The sequence below is a fragment of the Danio aesculapii genome, chromosome 13, assembly GCF_903798145.1.
Source record: "Danio aesculapii chromosome 13, fDanAes4.1, whole genome shotgun sequence".
Taxonomy (NCBI): domain Eukaryota; kingdom Metazoa; phylum Chordata; class Actinopteri; order Cypriniformes; family Danionidae; genus Danio; species Danio aesculapii.
In genome coordinates this window covers 43,220,883-43,245,715 of record NC_079447.1, presented here as the reverse complement: position 1 = coordinate 43,245,715, position 24,833 = coordinate 43,220,883, and the positions used below count along the sequence as shown (strand labels likewise).

Genomic DNA, 24,833 nt, shown 5'->3' with positions numbered 1-24,833 from the left:
TTTTTTTTTTTATAACTCTTTATTAATAAATTATACTACACAATGTATTATCAATATTATCATGAACTAATAGTACTTACCTTTACAAAAGTAGTCTATACTACAGTAAACTATATATATATATATATACTTCTCTCCCTGTCATCTTTCCATCAAGCAAATTTCTCGTGTTAGCATTTGTTGGCGACATCACCGACCAGAGCTAAAGGGTGGCAGTAACGCACCAAAAAGTTTGTTGTCGACCACCGAAAAACAGGAAAAAGAATAAATCGTCATTCTCGCCATCATATGGATTTTCTTTCATTGACTAGACACCGGCCTCACAGCTCTGTGAATGTCGGTGCCTTCACTTATTGATATGCGATCGGTAAATGTAGCTTCTGTGAACACTACTGCGCTATTTAACTAATAAAATTCGAGGCTGAATCCACTATTTGATTTATAAAGTAGCAATGCAACCTCCATGCTACTGAGAAATAATATCATTCGAAATGAAAGGGTCTGTTTTTATCTCTGTACATTCACGATAACGACAAAAACCCTTTGCGTTTACCATTTGCAGATGCTTCCTCAGGTTTGACATTGAAGCCTTTGATATCGAAAGTATTTTAACTAGTATTTTGAAATTATTTAAAAATTTCCAGCAATGAAATGCATTTTTATCACTCGCCATGGTGGCAGCTCTCAGCAGCAAAGATTAACGTAACTGGTAGACGTGGTGCGCTGCAAATTCAAACCGGAAAACCAATTAAAAGCATCAGAATAGCACCGCTTTAATAAATGGCCTAAGCAGAAAGCATCGTACATATCAAAAACTGGCAAAGCAACAGATTAACATTATTCAACATATTTAGATGTAACCCCATTTGTAATCTTTAACATTTCATAAGTAACTGTAATTTAATTACAATTTTTTTGTCAGTAACTAACAAATTACTGTTACATTCATTTTGCAATTAAATTACGTAACGACATTACATTTAACTAGTTACTCCCCAACACTGCCATTTACACACTCAAGTGGTTCTAAACGTTCACGCATTTCTGTTAAACACAAAACAAGTAATAATGAAGAATGATGGGAAAAATAACAGCCATTGACATCCATGGCATGAAGAAAATATTGTCAAAACTTCTATGGAACAATCTTTTTCCTTTGTATTCAACAGAAGGAAAGTCAAGCTAGTTTCGACAAGTGGAAGATGAGTAAACGATGAGCGAATTTTCATTTTTGGTGAACCCTACTGAAAAAAACAGCTTAAACCAGCCTAGGCTGGTTTTAGCTGGTTGACCAGCCTGGTTTTAGAGGGGTTTTGGCCCTTTCCAGGCTGGCTTCCAGCCATTTCCAGCCTGGTCTTAGCTGGTCAGGCTGGGAGATGACCAGCTAAAACCAGCTTGACCAGCCTAGGCAGGCTGGGAGCTCAGCCAAAACCAGCTGTGTCCAGCTTAAACCAGGCTGGTTTTAGCTGGATTTAGCTGGTCATTTTCCAGCCTGACCAGCTAAGACCAGGCTGGAAATAGCTGGAAACCAGCCTGGAAATGGCCAAAACCCCTCTAAAACCAGGCTGGTCAACCAGCTAAAACCAGCCAACCAGCCTAGGCTGGTTTAAGCTGGATTTTTTAGCAGGGAAACCATCCTTTTAAATGATTGCAGAGGAAAATAACCTTTTTCTTTTTGTTTTTTGTTCTTTACAAAAATTGGGACATCTTTGGAAATCTCTACCACTGATTAACTGACAGAGTTACTTTCAGTCAGGGAACAATGAGAGGTAACCGATCTCTGCTCTGTTGGGGATTTCCTGAGATAAATCTGGTGCTAAAGCAAACAAAAAAGTCAGTTGCTCTTGTTTCTGTGTGAGAGTAATAATGTGCATCAAGCAGTCAAAGGTCATGTTGCACAACTCAAATAAAATGAAAGTGGGTAGAACTTGTATTTCACAACCTTGTGTTTTTGTCATATTAAGATGTAGTCAGTTCTAACAAGACCTGAGGTTTGATTTTTTTTACTCTTGGCAGCTTTTATAATTGTGCACTTTCAACATGAATGTGTTCAAAGTCTTGGTAGCAGCAGCAGCTCTTCTTGCATCTGATGGTAAGGATTACATTGCTCAGTTCTGACTTGAATATGTTGTTTTGGAATTTACCCCAATCACAAATTTCTAAAGGGTTTTTGGTTCGAGGACCTGCTCAGCCTCTGGTCGCACAGCTTGGAAACTCAATGATTTTGCCTTGTTTTGTTGAAACACCTTTACCTTTGGATGAGCTGGAGGTTGAATGGAAAAGGACGGATAAAGAACTAGTGCACTTGTTTCAGAATGGAGCGGACAAACCTGAAGCTCAGTATCAGTCTTACAGAGGCAGAGCACGTTTTTTTCCTGAGCAGGTCCTTAAAGGAAACTTTTCACTCCTTTTGGAAAATATAACAGTTGCAGATGCTGGTATCTACAAATGTGTAGTTTACTCTTACCTGGACGTTGGAGAAACGAATGTTACAATTCAGTATGTGGGTGAGTATTTATTCAATTAAAACATTAACATTAAAACATGCCGGTTTTGAAAATTCCAGTGATTAATCATCTTTTGTTAACAGAGCGTGTAGTTGTGACAGGAGAAGATCAGATTATGTTTGCTCGTGTTGGTGAGGATGTTGTTTTGAATTGCATGGTCAACTCGCACATTCCTCCTGAACACTTTGATGAAGTCTCATGGAAGAAGATGGACAAGCGGTCAGACATCATTCCTGTCTTGCTTTTCCAAAACGGCACAATATTCACAGGATCATCTGATAGGTTTTACAGGGACAGAGTCGAGTTTTTCAGAGAACAGTTTCCCAAAGGCAACTTCTCAATGAGACTAAAAAATGTCCAGACTGCAGACAAGGGCAAATACATTTGTGAAGTCCATACCGAATATTCTGTGAGATCTGCAACTGTCGAAATAGGGCAGTTAGGTAAGTCAACTGACAAATCTATTCATAAGATGTTTAGGAGGGCTTCTATTGAGCAAGGATACATTCAATTGACCTTTCACTAAGCCACACCCAAAAACCGCCACCCACCAATCGTGACTTAGCAACTGTAGCTACGCGCAGGGGCACTGTCAAGCATTCGAGCGAGGGAAACAAACCAAAAACATGGATTGTGCAAATCTGATACCCGGTATCCTAAAAGTTTGGACAGGGTGGTGGAATATTTTTCCTTTTCAAAACCTAAAACCCAAGAGGAGAAATGCCAGCATAGATCAAGCTCTGTGAGGGCGCAAAAGGAGCGGAGTTAATTTGGTTTTGTTTTGATATTCCTGACACATTAAGTGATAGACCGACAGCAATATCTCACACACCTCTTACCCTAAACAGATCTAAACTGTTTCCTACAAAAATACAAAGCAGGTTATGTTTCTAGCTGTCTTTTTTTCACTCGATATTATGAGCACTGCTTCGTTTAAGCCCTCACAATAGTAGTCACACTAATAGCGATCATATTTCCATCTGTTTCAAGCTCTGAGTGTTTGAAATTACATATCAACAGAACAAAATCGAGATGTGATCACAATCTGAGCACTTGCAATCAATATACTTATATATATTAATAGTTGCTGGTAGGGAAAATCTATTTGTTCACTTCTGCTATTTATTCTTTGATTTGTATTTCTATTTATTTATTTCTTCCACTTAATAGAAACTGGAGAAAGAGCACACAAACATACAGACAGTTATAGCTACTGTACATTGTTATGGGTCAATGATGCTAATATTCAGCACAGATCCATCAGTTTCCTCTTTCTGCCTGCTCTTTCTGTGAGTTATGTAAAAGCACTGTCCAAACGCGTTTACTCGTCGGTTAGTAGCGCTATATTTCATTGCACAACAATAGTTTATCAGGCTTTTTGGCCCAAAAAAACCTGTAATAGATGTGCCAGGCACGAAAGCTTGACAAGTGTAGCAACAGTAACTAAGGAAGGCGGGGCTTAGCGAAGGGTCAATTGATTGTGTGTCCAGAAAAAACATTAAGAAGCACAATTGTGCCAATAGCCTATCAAACTCAGTTTCTGAAGAGCCGCCACTTTACACAGTTTAGTTCCAACCGTGCTTTAACACACTTGCCTGTAGGTTTCAAACAAGTCTGAAGGACTCAATTAGTACGATTAGATGTGCTTAATTAGAGTTGGAACTAAACTGTGCAGAACTGCGGCCCTCCTAGTGGTTAGTGCGTAGACATATGGCTTCGTTGGCTTGGTTTCGTTGTTCACAGCTTGTGGACAAACATGATATAGAAAAGTGCTTTTCCACTGCATAAAACGGCATGGTTCAGTTTGCATGGCTCACTTTTGTGGATTTTTTTCACTGGGTTCTATACCGAGTACCTGGTACTTTTCTAGTCCCACCTTGGGTGAGGTTCCATGCAAGCCATACCATTATCAAAATACACATTTTTCATATACAGTTGAAGTCAGAATTATTAGCCCCCCTTTGATAATTTTTTTTTTCCTAAATATTTCCCAAATGATGCTTAACAGAGCAAGGAAATTTTCACAGTATGTCTGATAATATTTTTTTCTTCTGGAGAAAGTCTGATTTGTTTTATTTCGGCTAGAATTTTTTGTAGTAAAAAAAAAAAAAAAAAAACATTTTATGGTCAAAATTATTAGCCCCTTTAAGCTACATATATTTTTGATAGTCTACAGCAGTGTTTCCCAACCCTGTTCCTGGAGGCACACCAACAGTACATATTTTGGATGTCTCCCTTTTCTGACCCACTTCAGGTGTTGGAGTCTCTTCTGATGTTATGATAAGTTGATTCAGGTGTGTTTGATTAGGGAGAGGTTGAAAATGTGTACTGTTGGTGTGCCTCCAGGAACAGGATTGGGAAACACTGCTCTACAGAACAAACCATTATTATACAATAACTTGGCTAATTACCCTAACCTGCCTCGTTAACCTAATTAACCTTTAAAGAAGTGTCTAGGAAAATATCTAGTCAAATATTATTTATTGTCTTCACAGCAAAGATAAAATAAATCAGTTATTAGAGATGAGTTATTAAAACTATTATGTTTAGAAATGTGTTGAAAAAAATCTTCTCGTTAAACAGAAATTGGGGGAAAAAATAAACAGGGGGGCTAATAATTCTGACTTCAACTGTATGTAAACACATTGGATTGCATCATTGGATTTGTGACATGAGACACCAAACCCATTGCATTTAAAGTGTCAGCAGCAGCCACTGCTGTGTTGTTGGTTTGCACAAGTAAACCTTTTTTTACCTTTGCAAGATGCAAGAAAAAGACACCTGAAATGGCTGCATCAGGGTCAATTGAAGAGGTTCTTTTCATTTGTAGCCATGAATAGGATGCAACAACCCAGAATGAAAGCGTTTTTTAGGCAGTCAAGGCAGTAAAGGTGTTGCAGCTATTGTGATAATCCCATCCACTTTAAAGATCAGTTCACCCTATAATGAAAATTCTGTTATTAATTACTCACTCTAATGTCGTTAAAATCGTTCATCTTTAGAACACAAAATATTTTAGGTGAAATCTGAGAGCTCACTTATCATTCATAGACAGCAAGCGAAAGTCTGGAAAACGAAATAAAAACATTACCAAAATGTTCCATGTGTCAGACAGTTTAGTAATAACCAATACTATTAAAATATGGGTTGCTTTTAGGAAACACTTTGGGCTAATAAGTCCATCCACTCTAGCACCTATAGTAAATAATGTTTTTACCATCGTGTTCTGATTCTGTTTTTCGTGACTGGTCTTCTGAGGGCCTTAATAGCATCAAGGAATTGTGTGTTTTTGTCATTTTCAGATTTGTCTGAAAAGTTTCTTTTTTGCTTCTTCCAGATAAGACATTTTGTACAAAATTAGTTTACTCAGTTTCCTAATCTTCCTCTTGATTCAAAAAATGGACACCATTCTTAATTTTAACCCAGACAGAAAAAGGATAGTCTCTGTCATCTACCTGTCAATAAATTCTATGAAATAGCTGGGAACAAGAGTTGGGGATGACCATCAGTGAAATTGAATGGGATTATATACTCAATTTTGTACACAGTTTTCTAGATGTGCCCGACACAGTTTAATGCAGTGCAAGATTCTTCACAGAGCACACTAATGCCAGATTAGCCAAAATATACCCAAATTGAAGTATTACTTGTAATAGGTGTCAACAATCTTCAGCAAATCACACACACATGTTTTGGTCTTTTCCAAGATTGACTGTGTTTTAGTCTTATTCGATACTTTTGAAAAAAACTTTTAACATATCAGCCACTCCAAACCCTCTAACAGCACTATTTGGATTCCTTTTGAGCCAAATTAGCCTTCAACTACACAGAACGTTGTGGCTTTTACCACATTTTTGGCTAGGAGGCTTATTCTCCTTGAGTGGAAACAAACATCTGCACCTTCATATGACAGATGGATAAAAGAAATTTTTTTGTTTAAAGTTCATTAAGAGGGTCTTTAAAATCTTTTTACAAAACATGGAAACCTTTGTTGAGTTACAGTATATTGACTATTGATCTTGAAGCAGAAGAGGAATAAAGCTTTTTTTATTCTTTTTTAATTATTAATAGTTGTATTATTATTTATTAATTACTTTTATCATTCGTTTTTTGTTGTTCTTTATATATTTATTGTATTTATTTTATTACATGTTGTGAAAAAGCAGAACAGTGTATTACTTATATTTTTGTATGTATATGATATTGTATCTGCACAATAAATATATTTGGCAAAAGAAATGTTCCATGTGACTTCTGTGGTTCAGCTGTAATCACATGAAGCTCTAATAAAACTTTTGTGTTATATTGTTCATTGTAAAAACGTTTTTGCTTGCCTTTATCTTCTCTTCCGCATCAGGTCAGGGTGTGCATTTACTATATCAATGCAACATGTTATAGTGTTAGAATCAGCAGACAAACATGCAAATTTCATATTGCTCTAAGTAAATGCACAACCTATTGTAATGTTTTTATCTTTTTTTTTTGGCACACAAAGTGTTTTTCATATGATTACAGTTGAACCACATGGAATATTTGACAATATTTTTGGTTTCTTTTCTGGGAGCTCTTGGATTTCATCTAAATATATATTCATTTGTGTTCTGTAGATGAATCTAGGTCACAGGTAATTGGAACAACATTATTCTGTGATAACAGAATACAAATTTTTGGGTGAACTTAGTCTTTAGGTGGTGGAAACGCAAACCGATTTGAGCTAAATCGAACTGAAGGGAGATGACCTAATCTGTACCATGCCACGCAAAGGAAAAGAGTGTAAACTAACAAGCCAAAGTGCAAGATTTGAATACATGGAATGCTTACAAGTCAGAAAGTATTGTTCTGATATTGAAATCTATATCACGCACGCTGTACACAAACCCTTGTGATTGTGTATACTGTGCGGATGTCTAAAAACTAGACAGTTTTTCTAGTTCACCAAACTTGGTACTGGAGAGCCCGTGTCCTGCAGAGTTTTGCTTAAAGTCTTCTCAACACACCTGCCTGGATGTAATAAGAGCAGCTAGTAAGACCCTAGTAAGTGTTTGGAGTAAGTGGGTTGGAGCTAAAATCCACAGGACACCTCCAGTACAGAGTGTGGTGACCCCTGCTTTAGAGTTCATAATGAAGCTACTGTTAAATGAATACAAACGGATATCAGTAAAATCATCTTGTGTCTCCATGTTCTGTAGCACTGTCGGCTCTACACATTATTACACTGATGCTTTGTTGTATTTCCGTCTTGATGACTTCTGTCTTAAGTATTCCAATAACTATCTATATAACCAAAAAAGGTAAGACAAGCATTTAAATGTTATACGTACAACATTTGATTAAACGTTTTGATCCATTTTAAATGTTGACTACTGTATGTCAGTTAATAAAAAACTAAATGGCATACATTTATGTTCTTCCACAGATACTGGGACAAAACCCATGTACATGAATTATTTGCAAGTGGTTTGTCCCAACGTCTGTTTATGCGTTGCATTTATTCTGTGGGGAGTAATTGAAGGTAAGTATCTTGAACTTTTGTAAATCTCCATGCACTTTGAGCAAAACATTTCTCTGACATTTGCTTGGTCTCTTTTCCCCTAGGGTCTGTCGTTGAGGTAACAATGTGTGCAACAGTTAATCTGATGAGGATCGTTTTATTATTTCTTATGGCTCCATATTTTAATTGGAACGCAAACGTTTCTGGTATGTGTCTGTATTTTAACAAAAAAAAATCTATTTGATTGTACATTTTACACTTACCAGCCACTTTAATAAATTCACATGCTTAACCACTCATAAATGTAAATATCTAACAATCAGCCAGACAATCACAGAATCTTAACGCTTAGATGTGGTCAAGATTATCTGCTAATGGTCAAACCAAGTATCAGAATAGAGAAGAAAGGTGATTTAAAGGGGTTGGTCCACAGTCTATTTTGAAGGCTTGGTTGTGTTTATAAGATGCAAAGTAATTTGTGCTCATGCTTCACTTGTAGAAAATCACTTTATTTTTTCATATATCTTACTTTGATTATATACAGCTACTCCGTTAACATGCAAACGACTGTCATATTTCCTAGTTCCTCTGAAAGGCCCGCCCTCAAGAGGCTCTGATTGGTCTGCTACATAATTTGTTGTGATTCGCGGATTGGCTCCACATCACTCCCCTACAAGCGCATGCTTTTGCACTGTGTAAACAGTCCAGTCAGAGGCTCAGAGCAGCCGTTAGCAGCCTTAGCTGCCTGAATCAGACAGAAATAAAGAACACACAGCTCACACCTGCTCTCTGAAATAAAAACTGAAAAGCGTCTTTCACATATATTCAGAATAAGCATGTGTAAGTAATATAAAACGTTCTCATATCTTTTCAGGGCGTCCGCGGGGTTTTAAAAAGTATAAAAAATTGATAAATCAATTTAAAGAAATTTAAGGCCTTTAAAAAGTATTAAAAAGTCCTAAATGCTATTTTACAAGGCATTAAATTCTGTATCAGTATGCTGAAGTTTACCTGAATTGAATCTTTGAATATTGGGATGATGTGTTGTTTATGAAATCAAAAAAATCCTGCTAGATTTGACATCACTGCTTTGTTTACTGCAGTAACCAGGGAAACGCTGTTGTTCCTGCTGCTGTAAAGGCGCCACCTGCTGGATTAACATTTTTAATCAGTATATAAATACAGTTTTAGTTTAGGATTCGTTTCTTGCAATCAGTATTTTGTAAATATACTGCAAGTTAAAATGTTGCCAATGTTACTGGTTGAAACTTGAAGTGGTGATGAGGTCTTAAATGTATGCAAAGAGTCTTAAAAAAGGTCTTAAAAGGTATTTGATGTCAATCTCTGATTCCTGTATATAGCCTGCTTTTGCTAGTTTGTTATTTGAAATGTAGACCGCTCAGAAAGCAGCTGCATTGAAAGACACACATAGAGAGATACTGCACTCGCTGCTGAAGATTGTGGGTGTTTACAGCAGTTTGACTTATAAATTTGAATTTGTAGCTAAATTGTTAGCAGTGCTAAACAGCATTTCCCACCGTTTACATCCTTGTTTACGTCCTCGTTAATGCTAGAAACTGTGCCTGTAGTTGATCAGTTTTAACAAGTAAAAATACAGGTTGTGGCTCACAGTCCATAGCTCTATCTGTTGGAGGAGTTTTAACCGAATCCAGCACTGAACTGGGAGAGATTCTGGAAGTTCTCCCTTGAACTATATCTTTTTTATATATATAATTCTGTGGAACACAATTAAAATTAAACTGTAAGCACTTCTCTCTTTGTGTCCTTTGAAAGCCCAAATACAGAAACAGAAGAAGCTCGGTGGAAATAAGAGCATTTGGACGGCATTTTAGCTTTCACTGCGTTAACATTACAGGACCTCTGGCCATGCCCCTTCGCTGTGTGGGGTGTACATGTGGGGTGTATGCATGTAACCTGAAGGGTTTATGATCTCATTAACCCGGATGTATTTTTTTGTAGTCCCCAAACTTCGTTTGCTGTAGGCTTTGCTAAGCTAACCCTGTAAAAGCAATGTCTCCCTTTGCATTGAACTTTGAGCGTCTTACATTCAGAGATGCTGTTTATGTTCACACAGCTACATTATACATGAACTAAAGTTTAAAATATGTTATCATAGTGGACCACTTCTTTAAGATCATTTAAACATGGCATGTTTTTGGGTGCCTGAAACGCTAATCTGCAAATTTTTTATAAAATTCTAATCTACTGAAGTACTCTACCACAAGTCCCCTAGAGCTAAACAGTTAAAACAGTTGAGTTTCACCATATTTTAATCCATTCGGCCAATCACAGAATCTGGCGAGAGCAGCATTAGCTTAGCATAGACAATTGAATTGGATTAGACCATTAGCATCTTGTTAAAAAAATGTTTCGATAATTTTGCTGTTTAAAGCTTGACTCTTCTGAATTTACTGCTGATCATGTACAACGACACAATGTAAAGTAAAAAGCTGCTATTGTTAAGGTTGATATGGCAATCTATTTATACTATGGTTTACAAAACTGGTCTGAAAGAGAGAAAGTATACAGATAGCAGTAGTTTTGTCTGTTAGGTTAAAGACTGTTAGGTTAAACTGTCACCAATTGGCATTAGTGTGTATATGTAACTTAATCAATAAGGTTTTATTTTTTATAAAATAGTTTACCTTTAAGGACAAATTTGATTTTAAGCTGTTGCCTTATTCCTTTCCTCCCCAGTTGACTTTCCTGCTGTCGTCCAAAGAGTTATTGAATATACAGGGATCCCTGTTGCTTATCTTATGATTTCTGCTGCATTTTGCTCAGGTAATTAGGTCAGTTGTTCATTTAATATACACTTTTAATGTATAATTTTGCAAAGTATCCCACAAAATGCATTTATTATGTCTAACACTTGTCTCCTCTTTCTTTTGCAGCTGTCCTTCATGATCTGTGGAATTCCTCTGAGTGGACTGAAGTGCTGCTTCTCAGTGTTGTAATTATCGCGCTGTCATCCCTGCCAGTTTTTCTTCAAGCTTTAAGCCACGTTTTCTTCACACTTTATTTAATCAAGTCAACTTTTCTTTTCGATTTATAACAGGTATGTAAGCATAATTTAAGAAATTTATACATTTTAATTGCTAATAAGAATTATTTTGGCTTGAGAAAGTGAATTGATTTAGTTTTTGAGCTGCTGCTGCTCGTTTTGCTGGGACCAAATTTTTAATTGACTCTTTTCCTCGATGTCTCAAGAAATAACTACCAAATTCAGGCCAAACCTTCTGCATGTTCATACTTGATATATCAACATTTTACATTTTAACATTTAACATATAACATTTTATAACTGATTAGACTTTAATGGGATGGTCAAGCTATAATAAACAGACCCAAATTGGTCAAAAAGTTTAAACATTAAGAAAAGAAAAGGAAAGGCAAGTGACATATGACCAAGTATGGTGACCCATACTCAGAATTTGCAAAATAATGTTAAATGTTAATAATGTTAGCCTTATGCCAATTCAAATAATGTTAAATTATGGGAGCAACATGTAGAAGAAAACATTGAAACTAAAAGGTAATTCATGGTAGCAACATGTTAAAACATGTTAGTAACATGCTAAATCAAGGCTAGAAATGTGTGAAATATACTTAGAGACAACGAGACAATGCTTTCTCAAGCCAAACATACAGTAAATGTTTGTCACAGTTGAACTTTAGGAAGCATTATGCCACATGATGACCCTGCGCATAATTTCTGCTTAAAAGGCACAGTATGTAATTTTCACCACCAGAGGGTGCATGTTCACAACAAACAAAAGCGTAGTTTGATGACCCTATGACTGTGTAAAAACATGGGAGTTCTCTGCAGATTATAATGATGGTACCATTATGCATGTCTTATACCTTGTCCATTTTTCGTATTTATAATTTTTATAACCATCATGAACAGCTGTATAAACTAAAACAGGGACCTATTTTGAGTGTATGAACATTGCATTAGCAGTGTCGCTTCACTGGTACTAATATAAAGATTGAATGTTTTTGGCGTTGAAAATGAACGAGAAATTGTGCATTACATTGTCAAGATGTCTGTCAGGAAGAGTCAATTCTGTTCAATGCACTTCAATGAAAGCTTACACATAGTTTTTCAGAAATAGGTTCAACAGTCTTTTGAACACAACTTTTCTTTATTATAGTTTCAAGGCTTTTGAGGCATCAAAAGCACTGGGTCCTTTATTAGGAAATCAGAAACCAGTATTTAAAGTAGACACAAAAATTTACAAAGTATTCATTCATTTCAATTAAGCAATTGAAATAAGAATGAAATAAGTGTTCCCAGATAAAAGTGACACAAGCAGCCCAATGCCACTCTTTTACTATTGATGCTTACTTCAAAAATATAATTCATACTATTGTCACCTATAGGTGCAACAAGGCACTTCCTTACATCTGTACAAAATAGAAATGGTGTTATATTAACTTAATGGTCAAATATGCTTTGTCAATGGGCAAATTTATATAAGGGCCAAACTCCAAGTGTATCTGTCTGCGGACTGCAAGAGATGGGGTGTAAGTTAGAGGGGTAAGTTTCAGTTGATCAATATCCCATTGAACCATGCAAGATGTCACAAGATGTTGTTGGCAAGATGGTGGAACAGAGAACGTTTTCACCAAATGTTTCCATGCGTTCTCCAAATGTATCCACAACATATTCATTTGATATTGTTATATTAATTCATATAGCAACTCCACTCACTGACTTCTTCATCCGTTTTGTTATGACAGTTAGTCTGCTCGGCGTCGCTCGCTGTGGTTGCAAATAACAATATAATGGCGAGCGTGTCAAGTATGAAAGCCTCCGCAACTCACGGCTGTACAATAATCATTGTGATGGTTGGGTTAGGTGTAGATGTTAATAACTATGATGCTTGGGTTTAGGTTTGAGCAAAATGTAGATGTTAATAACTGATGCTTGGGTTTAGGATTGGGGTAGGTGTAGACGTTAGTAACTGTGATGGTTGGGGTTGGTGTAGATGTTAATAACTGAGTGTTGGGTTAAGGGTTCGGGTAGGTGTAGACGTTAATCACTGTGATGGTTGGGTTAAGGGTTGGGGTAGGTGTAGACATTAATAACTGTGATGGTTGTGTTTAGGGTTGGGGTAGGTGTAGACGTTAATAACTGTGATGGTTGGGTTAAGGGTTGGGGTAGGTGTAGACATTAATAACTGTGATGGTTGGGTTTAGGTTTGGGAAAGGTGTAGATGTTAATAACTGTTATGGTTGTGTTTAGGGTTGGGGTAGGTGTAGACGATAGTAACTGTGATGGTTGGGTTAAGGGTTGGGGTAGGTGTAGACGTTAATAACTGTGATGGTTGGGTTAAGGGTTGGGGTAGATGTAAGCGTTAATAACCATGACAGTTGGGTTTGGGATTGGGGTAGATGTAGACATTAATAACTATGATAGTTGAGTTCATGGTTGGGGTTGGTGTAGACATTAATAACTGTGATGATTGGGTTAAGGGTTGGGGTAGGTGTAGACGTTAATAACTTATGGTTGTGTTTAGGCTTGGGGTAGGTGTAGACGTTAACTTATGTTTGAGTTTAGGTTTAGGGGAGGTGTAGACGTTAACTCTGATGGTTGGGGTAGGTGTAGACGTTAATAACTGATATTTGGGTTTAGGGTTTGGGTTGGTGTTGGTGTAGACGTTAATAACTCTGATGGTTGGGTTTAGGGTTGGGGTAGGTGTAGACGTTAGTAGCTGTGATGATGGTTGGGTTTAGGTGTGGAGTAGCTGTAGACGTTAATAACTGTGATGGGTGTAGCACCATCTTGCTGACAACATAGTTTTGACACATGGATCTGGATAACTGCAAGTTACGCCTCTACTACAAGTTACGCCCTCTTCATGTTATGCCCCTGTCTTGCAGTCCGCAGATAGACACCACTTCAAAAATGGTCACAAAGGTTGCCGAGTCCTGCTTTAAGGGGACATTAGTGGAGGTAGAAAACATTCTTGCAGGGGTTAAAGCTCAAATGTTTCAGTTAACAGCCCACAACTTAAATCAAGATAAATGCATGATATGCTGTGTAATGGACATGTATGCATGTTGTTGCTCTCATGTAGATTCATTAGGACATGTTTTCATGCAGTTGAGCAACCTTCTTCAAATGCGTCTCCTCTTCTTTAGACCCTCATCAAGGGTTAAAGAATGTAAGTAACAATCTGTTATCCAAGGATCTGTCTCTTGAATATTTATTTAATTACGATGTGTAACTGTTTTCATTTTCAGCCATGATCACAACAACATATGCCTTTGGGGTCATTTCTGCGGCTATATCAATCATAGTTCTTCCAATTCCAGCAATTCAGGAGCGCTGTTTAAAACTTGACAGAAAACAGCTTTTTGACCTCAAATGGAGATGTTGTAAGTGTTGATGCGTCTTATTCATGTCGAATATCAAAATGATAATTTGTATGTTTTGTACTGAGTATTAAATGGATAGTTCAGCTAAAAATGAAAATTCTGTCATCATTTACTGATCTTCCCCTTGTTCCAAACCTGTTTGACTTACTTTCTTCTGGTTTTCAACATTCTTCAGAATCTCTTGTTTTGGGTTGACCAGAAGAATGAAATATATATTTTAAAACACTTGGATGTAAGTAAATGGGGAGGAAATTGTCATTTTTTGGGTGAACTATTCCTTTAAGGTCACATAAAATGAACATTTAAACCACTTATTATTATATTTTTACAAGTCTCTGTTTTTGGTTCTGTATGTGTTAAAATGTTCTTTATCTCTCAATGATGATCTTTTTGTTTTTGTCTATCTTTGTCTCAGATTTAGTTTGGGTCACCGTCATGGTTGTTACGCTCGTCGGGCACAGTGGACTTATTTTATACTTTCTCAGCATTATTCTGGAGTATAGTAATGGTAAGCTTCTATCAAATGTCAGCAACCGTAGTTGGCTTATTTTTTTCAGAAAATACAAATTGCTTACTTTGATCATTAATTTTCATTTGAGGTTTTTTATTGTTTATGGTATGGCATGAGTTGCCAGAAATTGTAGCCTGAATGTGTTCTTGATCACAGAGCGTTTTGGATGGATCTTTGTCACAGTTCTGCTCCATATCTTCACTGCTATTGCACCTCAACGACTCTCCAGAACAGTTCCTGGTGAACATAAATAAATAAATACAGCCAGACATTTTTGACTTGTGCCAAAAACATTCTTAGTTATATTAATGTTATCAATAAATCTTAAATGTTCATCTTAATGCAGTAGTTCCTATGCAATCTTTTTACAAATATATCTTAAAAGCCTTTTCTTTTTTGCAGATGCAATTTACACTGCTTTGTTCATGTATGGGGCAGCGGGCCTACCAGTGGTCAACTCAGTTTCTCTTGCAACAGAACTAATACTACAGACGTGTAAGTGTTGTTGTCTAAAAATACTCTTTAAATGCTTAGTTCACCCAAAAAAATAAACATTATGCTATTAATTACTCACCCTCGGTTGTTCCAAAACCTTGAGACCTTTGTTCGTCTTCAGAACACAAATTAAGGACTCTATTTTAACGGTCTAGGCACAAAGTCTAAAGCGCAGGGTGCAAAAGCATAAAGGGTGTGTCAGAATCCACTTTTGCTATTTTAAGGATGGAAAAATATGCTCTGCGCCATGGTGCATGGTCTAACAGGGTTGTGCTTATTCTCTTAATGAATTATAGGTGTGTCTTGAGAACAAACCAATCAGAGTCTCATCTCCCATTCCCTTAAAGAGTCAGTTGCGTCGCACCAGAGCGCATTTGCTATTGACATGGCGAACTGTATAAGTGTAAAACCTGAACACTTCACTAGCAAGAAAACAGTTAAACAGAGCATCTGCTGTGCGAGGATAAAGAATGAGCCTTCTCCATTCGGCCTTTACTTTCATTTTCACTCTTTCGTGGATAAGGAAATGTGTTGGATGCACTCACTGAAGACATCCATTAGCCTACATAATTAATTTCGTTTGTTAAGCGCAAAGATTTGTTTCAGAACTATTTCTAAATTCAGATCTAATTTCCATCAAATGAATAAATGAACAATAATAACAAAGTGTGGTCAAAAAACTGAGTTATATCCAAACACACATGCTATGCCCCATATGGTCTAAAACCTGACATGTGGACAAATCTAAGCTTGTTTTTAATAAAACAAATATAAATATGCATTTAATAAATAATACTAATGCTAATAAGAACATTATTCAAAAGCAAGTTGTCGTGAATAAGCAGAAAAAAAATCAGAGATGAAGAAGGCATGGAGGTACTGATTTTAATATTTATGTAGAAAATAATAATTTTTGTAATATTTCATTCCTTTAATTCTTTTTTTATTTGTAAAGATATTTGTGTATTGTTGTACATCGTGCGTGTTTTAAGCAATGTGTAAGCGAGGTGCACAACTAACGCGCTCTGCGCTGTACTTTAGACCTGCTCTCAGCTGCTCTATTGCACAGTCTATTTTAGTTCCTCAAAATAGCAACGCACCAACAATGTGCCTTAACACACCTCTTTTCTAGACCAGAACAGCGATGAGTCCACAAAGTGGAGCAAATGGATGTGCTATTTAAACGTGGCGGAAGACAAGAAAATTAAGGTTGGGTTGGTCTGAAAATAGCAACACGTCGGGGAAACACGTCTTGCGCCTTATTGCGCCGGGTGTATGATAGGGCCCTAAGATGTTTTAGGTGAAATCTGAGATCTCCCTCATCATCTATAGGACAGCAACGGTCTTAACTATAGAACGGGTGTCTTGAGTGGGTAAATCTGAGTATTATCAAGCTACTAGAGTCATTTTTGCGCACATAAAACAAAAATAACAACTTTATTTGACAGTTTGTGTTCTTCTGATGTTGTTACCACCACCGTTCAAATCCCACAACAACCGCCTGCACAGAAATTAACAGTCCAAGATTGTTGTAACCAATGTTGCCAGATTGATGTAAAAAGTCAATTATGTGAGCTGATGAGCTTCACTGAAGATCTGGCAATTTGACAAACATTGCTTTTTTTCATAACTAGATTGGGCCATACAAATTAAGGGAGTTTCCCAGGAGAAATAATAAAACAGGCGACTCCTGGGAAAACGAGAGTTTTGGCAAGTATGTTCATTTGTGTTCCAAAGATGAACAAAGGTCTTTGGAGTTTTCCATTTTTTGGGTGAACTACCGCTTTAAAGGTTGTTTGATTGAAAGGTCTCTAAAATATTCCTTCATCTGTCGGTTTGAAAGACAAGGGGGAGAGAACGGTGGATGATCTGCGTGTAATAGTGCTGCCGTTTGAAAGCATTTTGTCTGACTTGTGGCTGATTTTACAGATTTCTGCTTATTGTGAGTTTTATTTGTATTTTTGACACTCGTATATTAGAGCTGCTATTGTTAAGAGGGTACAGTTCACTGTTATTGTCTTTATTTGTGCTTTACAGGGACAGTTCAAGGGAAAGAGTAAGTTGTATTTTGCATTTAAAAGTATTTTGGACTGCTTAATTGCTTCACTGAGAGAGAACTGATTGTCTTTCAGTGTCCTGAGGGAGCTGTGTGAGCTGAGAGATTTCGTGGCACCGTGCACACCACAGGTGACTTTGTTTAGAGGATAAAAAACTAAATTAATTACTAAGGAATTAATATGATGTTAAACACCTTTTCAAATCATATTTAATGCTGTTAAAAGTATTAGTTTCCCAGTTTGGTTCACAGGGTGTCCGCGGGGTCTTAAAAAGTATTAAAAGTTGATAAATCAATTATGAGAAAATTAAGGCCCTTAAAAGGTATTAAGAAGTCCTAATCGCGTTTTTACGAGGTCTAAAATTTTGTTCAAGCAAAGTGTTTGAATCCAAAAAAGCATAAATATATTTATTTCCCTTGATTGGTTCGGGCTGGGTGCGTCCGGCCAAGCTCCTCCGTCCGGGTGATGTCACGTAATTTGTGACAAATGCGGGAAGGTGATGTGACGCTCTCCACATGTAGCGAAACATAGAGCAACAGTTTCGGCACAGTGATCGCCGGTCAAATAGCTTTGTTTCTTCCGAGCTACTGAAGTTCTGTTGCATGGTTGTGCTCCATTCATTTATTTAACTATAACTATTTATTAGCAACTGTTAATTAAGTTACAGATTTGATACTGATTAGAACTTGAAGTGGAGATGAGGTCTTAAAATATTCTGGGAAGGTCTTAAAAAGGTATTGAAAGTACCTTTAGGATTCCTGCATATACCCTAGTTCAGATGACAGAATGTAGTGGGGGAAAATGAAATGTTTATACATTACAGCAAGGAGATGTTGGTGAATCAGAGAATCAGCTTTCGGAGGCCCAAAGGTGTCAGCCAGAGGAGGAGCCATTCCTGGAGGAGCAAGAACAAGAGGTTTAAAATAGTTTTAAAAGATTTTAAAAAGTAACGTAAAGGAATCATTCACCCAAAAACGAAAATTTACTCACTATTCACTCATCCTCAAGTGGATACAAACCTTTATGAGTTTCTTCTTTCTATTGAACACAAACATATTCAGAAGTAAGCTAAAGACCTGTATCAATTGACTTCCATAGTAGGAAAATCAAATACTATGGAAGTCAATGCTTACAACTTTCCAGTTTTTTAAAAAATATCTTCTTTTGTGTTTAATTAAAGAAAGAAACAAATGAAGGCTTGTTGGCTTCAAACAAATGAAGGGTGAGAACATGACAGAATTTTCATTATTGTGTGAACCATTCCTTTAATGCCATGTATGATAAGCTAACATTACTCATTCTTTGTTTACCTTATCTAACTGAAAAATCAAACATTATTGTATTATTAAATTATATTAGAATGACTTTCATGCTTTGGTGGAGATTTTATTTATTTTTGCTTTTCACAGCATTAACTATTACTGTTTATTCCCATATTCCTAATCTAATTGCATCTTTAAAAAAGGGGTTTTCACATACAGTTGAAGTCAGAATTATTAGCCCCGTTTTTTCCCCCCAATTTCAGTTTAACTGAGAGAAGATTTCTAAACATAATAGTTTTAATAACTCATTTCTAATAACTGATTTATTTTATCTTTGCCATGATGACAGTAAATAATATTTGACCAAATATTTTTCAAGTCACTTCTATACAGCTTAAAGTGACATTTAAAGGCTTAACCAGGTTAATTAGGTTAACTAGGCAATTTATAGTAATTATGAAATCATTGTATAATGATGGTTTGTTCTGTAGGCTATCAAAAACAAATATAGCTTAAAGGGGCTAATAATTTTGATCTAAAAATGTTTTTTTTTTAAATTAAATCTGATTTATTGTAGCTGAAATAAAGCAAATAAGACTTTGTCCAGAAGAAAAAAATATTATCAGACATACTGTGAAAATTTCCTTGCTCTTTTAAACAACATTTGAGAAATATTTTTAAAAAGAAAAACTAATTCAAAGGGGGACTAATAATTCTGACTTCAACTGTACATGCAAATAGTGTTTGAATAACAATTCACAGATGTCATTTCATCAAACATGAAGAAATCTGCCCTACCTCCTGGTATACTGCTTTAGCAAAAAAAGAACCACAAAACCAATCAGCAGCACCATGACACTGCTGAGCTGTTGATTGGCTGAGGATCTGTGTGTGTGTGTGTGTGTGTGTGGAGAGAGAGTGTGCATGTGTGTCCTGTATAAAGCACACTGCTCTGCAGCATTTCTGAACTGGTGCAGTGCCGGTTCATCTCCACTAATGGTGTGCAGAACAAGGGGGACTTGAAGAAAAAAAAAACTTCCAATCAACAAAACATTAACATCATTTGAAAACCAAGCAAAAAAAAAGCAACAAAAATTACTTCATCATGAGCTTCGACCCTTTCACCACTTCCCCCCTCTCCCGGCGCTGGGAAGATTACCAATCCAGCACCTCCACCTACCGAATCTCCAGGGGGCCCTTGTCCTCCTCCAGGTGGGCGATGCGTTTGGAGCCTCTGCAGCGCTGGGAGCAGAGCGACCTGAGTCAGGCCAGTCTAGTGAATGCAGAGCTGCTGGATCTGCGGGTCCAAGAACGAGAGCAGCTAGTGGGTCTGAACAACCGCTTTGCATCCTACATAGAGAAGGTGAGACACCTCGAGCAGCAAAACCGGGCTCTGCTCCTGCAGCTGGAGGCCCTGCGCCGCAGACAGAGTCAACCGTCCCGCGTGCAGCAGCTCTACCTGCAGGAGGTCCGGGGCCTCAGGGAGCAGCTGCACCAGGAGGCCCAGAATAAAGCACGCATGGAGGTGCAGATGGAGAAGCTGAGGGAAGTCCACGCACAGCTGCACGAGCGCTGGGAAGAAGAGGCAAGGCGGCGGAGCCAAGCTGAGGAGGACCTGCAGCAGCTGCGGGACGAGGCAGGTCAGGCCGCTCTGTGCAGCTGCGATGCAGAGGCCAGTGTGGTCTCTCTGGTGCAGGAGCTGGCCTTCCTGAAGCAGGTGTTCGCTGAGGAGCAGGAGGGGCTCAGGGTCCAGCTACAGGTGGCCAGCCTCAGCGTTGAGCTGGATACGAGCAGGCCAGACCTGTCGGCTGCTCTGAGAGAGATCCGGGCGCAGTATGAGAGCCTGGCCGGACGTAACATGCAGACTGCCGAGGCCTGGTTTCGGGGGAAGGTGGCGAGCGTAGTGGAGCTGACAGATAAGCAGGAGGAGGCTGTGCGGGTGGTACGTGAGGAGACCGCTGAGTACCGGCGCATGCTGCAGTCTCGTTCTGCTGAGGTCGAGGCATTGAGGAACGTCATCAATTCCCTGAACATACAGCTGGGAGAGCTGGAGGAGATGCAGAACTCTGAAGTCACCAAGTACCAGGTATAAATCATTAGCACTGATCGATTTCAGTATAACTACAATATAACCACTCAACGTTTTTTTGTGGAGACTTTCTACTGTTGACCACAGAAATATGATGAATTGAAAGGGGGAGCAGATATTTGAAGAATTATTAGCCCCAATGTTTATTTCCCCCCCAATTTCTGTTTAACGTAGAGAATATTTTCTCAACACATTTCGAACATAATAGTTTTAATAACTCATTTCTAATAACTGATTTATTTTATCTTTGCCATGATGACAATAAATAATACTTTACTAGATATTTTTCAAGACACTTCTTTACAGCTTAAAGTGACATTTAAAAGTTATTGTATAATGATGGTTTGTTCTGTAGACTATTGAAAAAAATGAGCTTAAAGGGGCTAATAATTTTGACCTTAAAATGGTTAATAAAAAAATTAAAGCTGCTTTTATTCTATCCGAAATAAAACAAATAAGACTTTCTCCAGAAGAAAAAATATTATCAGATATACTGTGAAAATTTCCTTGCTCTGTCAAACATCATTTGGGAAATACTTAAAAAAGAAAACAAAATTCAAAGGGGGACTAATAATTCTGACCTCAACTGTATATAATAATAGAATAAGCAGATGTTTAAGGGCATAACGCATTTGCAAAAATGTGGGGTACAACAGCTTGTCAACACAACAGTTCTCACAAAGGTACTTTGTAGCATATTTACCCTTACAAGGGGTATATTAGTACTTTAGAGAACTAAGATACTGTTTAAAGGGATAGTTCACCCAAACATGAAAATTTACTTGCCTTTCCAAACCTTTATGAGTTTCTTTTTTCTGTTAACCACAAGAGAAAATAAAAGGTTGAAAACCTGTAACCATTGACTTCCATAGTGAAAAAAGTAATACTATGGAGGTCAATGGTTTCCAGCTTTCTCCAGAATATCTTCTTTTGTGTTTATAATTTAACAAACATAATTTTAGCCAAAATATTTATTTCTAAAAAGGATAACAATTTGCCAGCAAATGGAAATTAATCACCATTTACTCTCACTCAAGTGGTTCCATACCTTTTTAGTTTTTTTTCTGTAAAAAAATAAGATATTTTGACAAATGTTAGAAACCTGTAACCGTTTACTTCAATAGCATGGAAACAAATATGGAAGTCAATGGTTACATTTTCCAACATTTTACAAAATAGCTTCTCCTGTGATAAACAGAAAAAAGAAACTCAAACAGCATTCTGACAAGTGAAGGGTGAGTAAATGATGACAGAATTTTCAGCTTTGGCTGAGCTATCTCTTTTACTGTGGCAGTTAAAGGATTAAGGTTTACTACAAACCATTCAGTGGTACGTAATGCACAATGATGTCTCTGAGTGTATTGCCCCAGTTACAAGCTGATGTTCTCCTAACAATAAAAGTTTTGCACATTTTCTTTGTGTCAAGTCTTTGTGCTTTCTCATTTGTTTCTTCGAGTGGACACAAGCACAAAGACTTGACCCAGAGACTCAGGAATAGGCTGTAAATTAGTTTTAAACGTCAGAGCGCTGACCTTTGCTGTACTACGGTCTCAACATTGATGAAAGACCATTTCTGCTGCGCTTTAGTCATTGTATGGTCGGAATATCACAAAAATAGCACAAATGTGTTAATGCTGACTCACTCCCTCAGTGCTGAGTCATGATGACAGACAAACTGAGTAGAACAGATTGACTTTAAACAGAAATGTTCTGCTGACAGTAATCTATATACTTCAGCTATATTACTCTGTATCTCTGGCACAAATACAGTAGGAATGCTTCTGTCTGTAAATAATTTGCTAATGCTTTCCTTTCAACCACCTCTAGGGGAAGATAGGTGACCTAGAAAGGGACATTGGTGATGCGAAAGAAGAAATGTCTCGATATTTGAGGGAGTATCAGGATCTGCTTAATGTGAAGATGGCTTTGGATGTTGAGATTGCTGCTTACAGGTAATATGCTTGACAATATGACAGTTTCTTAAATACTCAAATAAAATAAAAATAAAGCTTGTGCATTCAGAATACGTGAAAACTGACTGAAGTAACTTGGATTTTAGATTACAGATGGGTTTGATTTGTTTTGAATTTACCGTTTATTTTTGTCTTGACAGGAAACTCCTGGAAGGAGAAGAAATTCGGTTTACGTATTCCTCCCTCCCAGCCCTCGCTTAACCTTGCGTTCATACTTTGAACACAGTTGAGTCAGATTCAACTTAAATCCTAAAATAATACCCTAAACATCATCCCTGACAGGTTTACTCATTTTCTCCAAAACCCCTGCTAAACTTGACCCATCATTTAAAGGGATAGTTCACCCAAAAAAGCACATTCAAGTGTTTCAAACCTTTATATGTTTCTTATTATTCTGCTGAACACAAAAGAAGATATTGTGAAGAATGTTGGAAACTGGTAGCCATAGACAATCATAGTAGAAAATAAACAAATATTATGGTAGTCAATGGCTGCCAGTTTCCATCATTTTTCAAAGTATCTTCTGTTCTGTTTAGGTTTGTGTCAAGTAAATGGTGAGTAAATGATGATAAAATTTTAATTTTGCGGTGAACTAACCCTTTAAGACCCCCTTTAACCAAATTCACACACAAAACCCTTTACATTTACCTCAGATCCTCTTTAAGTTACTTCCACCCAGTTCAGCCATGAAACTAAACCTCCTCATTTCATTGCTTCAAAGTCAGACGAGCCCTTGTGTCACACAAGAGGTACACATAAAGAGGTCCCCCTTCTTCTTTACACTTGAAATGGACAAATGACCACCTTAGAGACATCGCTAGGGGTAGCACTCACTCAGCCAGAGCTAAGTGTTCTGTTGGCAGATTCTCACAGAGACTTGGAGATGGTTCCCCTTTAAGAACACTTCACAAACTTCAGAACATTCACCCGTTGAGTCAATGATCACCCTATATATGCAGACTTTTAACCAATTGTTTGTTGAGGTGAATCATTGTGCAATCTCAGTTGGGTGTTAGGAATGACCAATTTGTTAATTCGGCATTAGACCAAGAATCAGCCAACAGGACACCGTCCACCATCACTGGCTCTTTAGAGGATATTTTATTAGTGCAAAGGTTAAAAGGATAGTTCACCCAAAAATGAAAAATCTCTCATCGTTTACTCGCCCACTCACGAGTGTTTCATTACCTTGAACACAAAAAAATATATATTTATTTTACATAAAGTATTTTGAAGGAAGCTGAAAACCTGTAACCATTGACTTCCATAGTAGGAAATACAAATACTATGGAAGTCAATGGTTACAGGTGTGAAACATTTTTCAAAATATCTTCTTTTGTGTTCAATAAAATAAAGAAACTTGTGGATAAGTAAGTGATAGAATGTCATTTTGGGGTGAATTATCTCTAAGTGTTAGCTATGTTTTGATGTGTTATTTTTCGGTTAATGTTGTAGTAATGTTTTATTTGCCGTGTCTGTGTTCTGCGTCTCATGTGTTGTTTTGTTGTGGATATTTGATTCTTTTTGCTTCAGCATTTGCAATATTTTAAGCATGACTAAAATCAAGAGTAGAAATGACGAGATGTCTAGGAGTGTTTTTAGACTTGAGGGTAAAATGCTACTATCATGCTGTCATCTGCTTTTGTTGTGTCATCTAAGTTATAACGTAAGTCAGTTATTAGTGATTTTGGAAATGAACAAGAAACCGATTCTGTCTATCGTGGCAGTTTCTGAACCGAATGGTGCTGTATGTTTGCACCTAAATTACACGATGAATAAAGCAACAGTACCTCTTCTGGAGCATGTCTCTGGTGTGTTTGTTTGAGTGTGTATGCAGGACATTAGCAAGGTCTAAATATCTGACTCTTTAACGTCACATTTTGCTGGATGAACAGGATAGACTAACCACTCAAACTGATCAGTGTAGACTTACTCTTGAATATTTTGTCACAAAATCCTAACCAATCATTTGGACTCACTAAACCTAAGGGTGGTTAACAGCAGGGCTGCACAATATATCGTTTTAGCATCGATATTGCA

General features: G+C 37.2%; 2 protein-coding genes across 3 annotated transcripts; both read left to right on the top strand.

Moving 5' to 3' along the window:
• The first annotated feature begins 1,631 nt into the window (after positions 1-1,631).
• On the top strand, positions 1,632-19,547 carry LOC130239928 (butyrophilin-like protein 2). 2 transcript variants are annotated; one of them, XM_056471307.1, is made up of 17 exons: positions 1,632-2,092; positions 2,166-2,507; positions 2,591-2,950; positions 7,697-7,798; positions 7,924-8,019; positions 8,103-8,204; positions 10,717-10,803; positions 10,914-11,077; positions 14,106-14,192; positions 14,272-14,406; positions 14,822-14,914; positions 15,074-15,157; positions 15,320-15,412; positions 17,256-17,354; positions 17,450-17,468; positions 17,545-17,599; positions 18,293-19,547. In XM_056471307.1, exons 1-8 carry the CDS (start codon positions 2,041-2,043, stop codon positions 11,072-11,074), a joined length of 1,302 nt encoding a protein of 433 aa, XP_056327282.1. In that variant the 5' UTR covers positions 1,632-2,040; the 3' UTR covers positions 11,075-11,077; positions 14,106-14,192; positions 14,272-14,406; positions 14,822-14,914; positions 15,074-15,157; positions 15,320-15,412; positions 17,256-17,354; positions 17,450-17,468; positions 17,545-17,599; positions 18,293-19,547. The 2 variants fall into 2 exon arrangements, with proteins under 2 accessions (XP_056327282.1, XP_056327281.1); XM_056471306.1 differs by having other exon boundaries at positions 2,025-2,507.
• A 158-nt stretch (positions 19,548-19,705) lies between these two features.
• On the top strand, positions 19,706-24,593 carry si:dkey-33c12.3 (uncharacterized protein LOC335380 homolog). The gene is made up of 3 exons (XM_056471310.1): positions 19,706-20,817; positions 22,648-22,772; positions 22,934-24,593. The coding sequence occupies exons 1-3, from the start codon at positions 19,837-19,839 to the stop codon at positions 22,992-22,994; spliced, it is 1,167 nt and encodes a 388-aa protein (XP_056327285.1). The 5' UTR covers positions 19,706-19,836; the 3' UTR covers positions 22,995-24,593.
• The last annotated feature ends 240 nt before the right edge of the window (positions 24,594-24,833 follow it).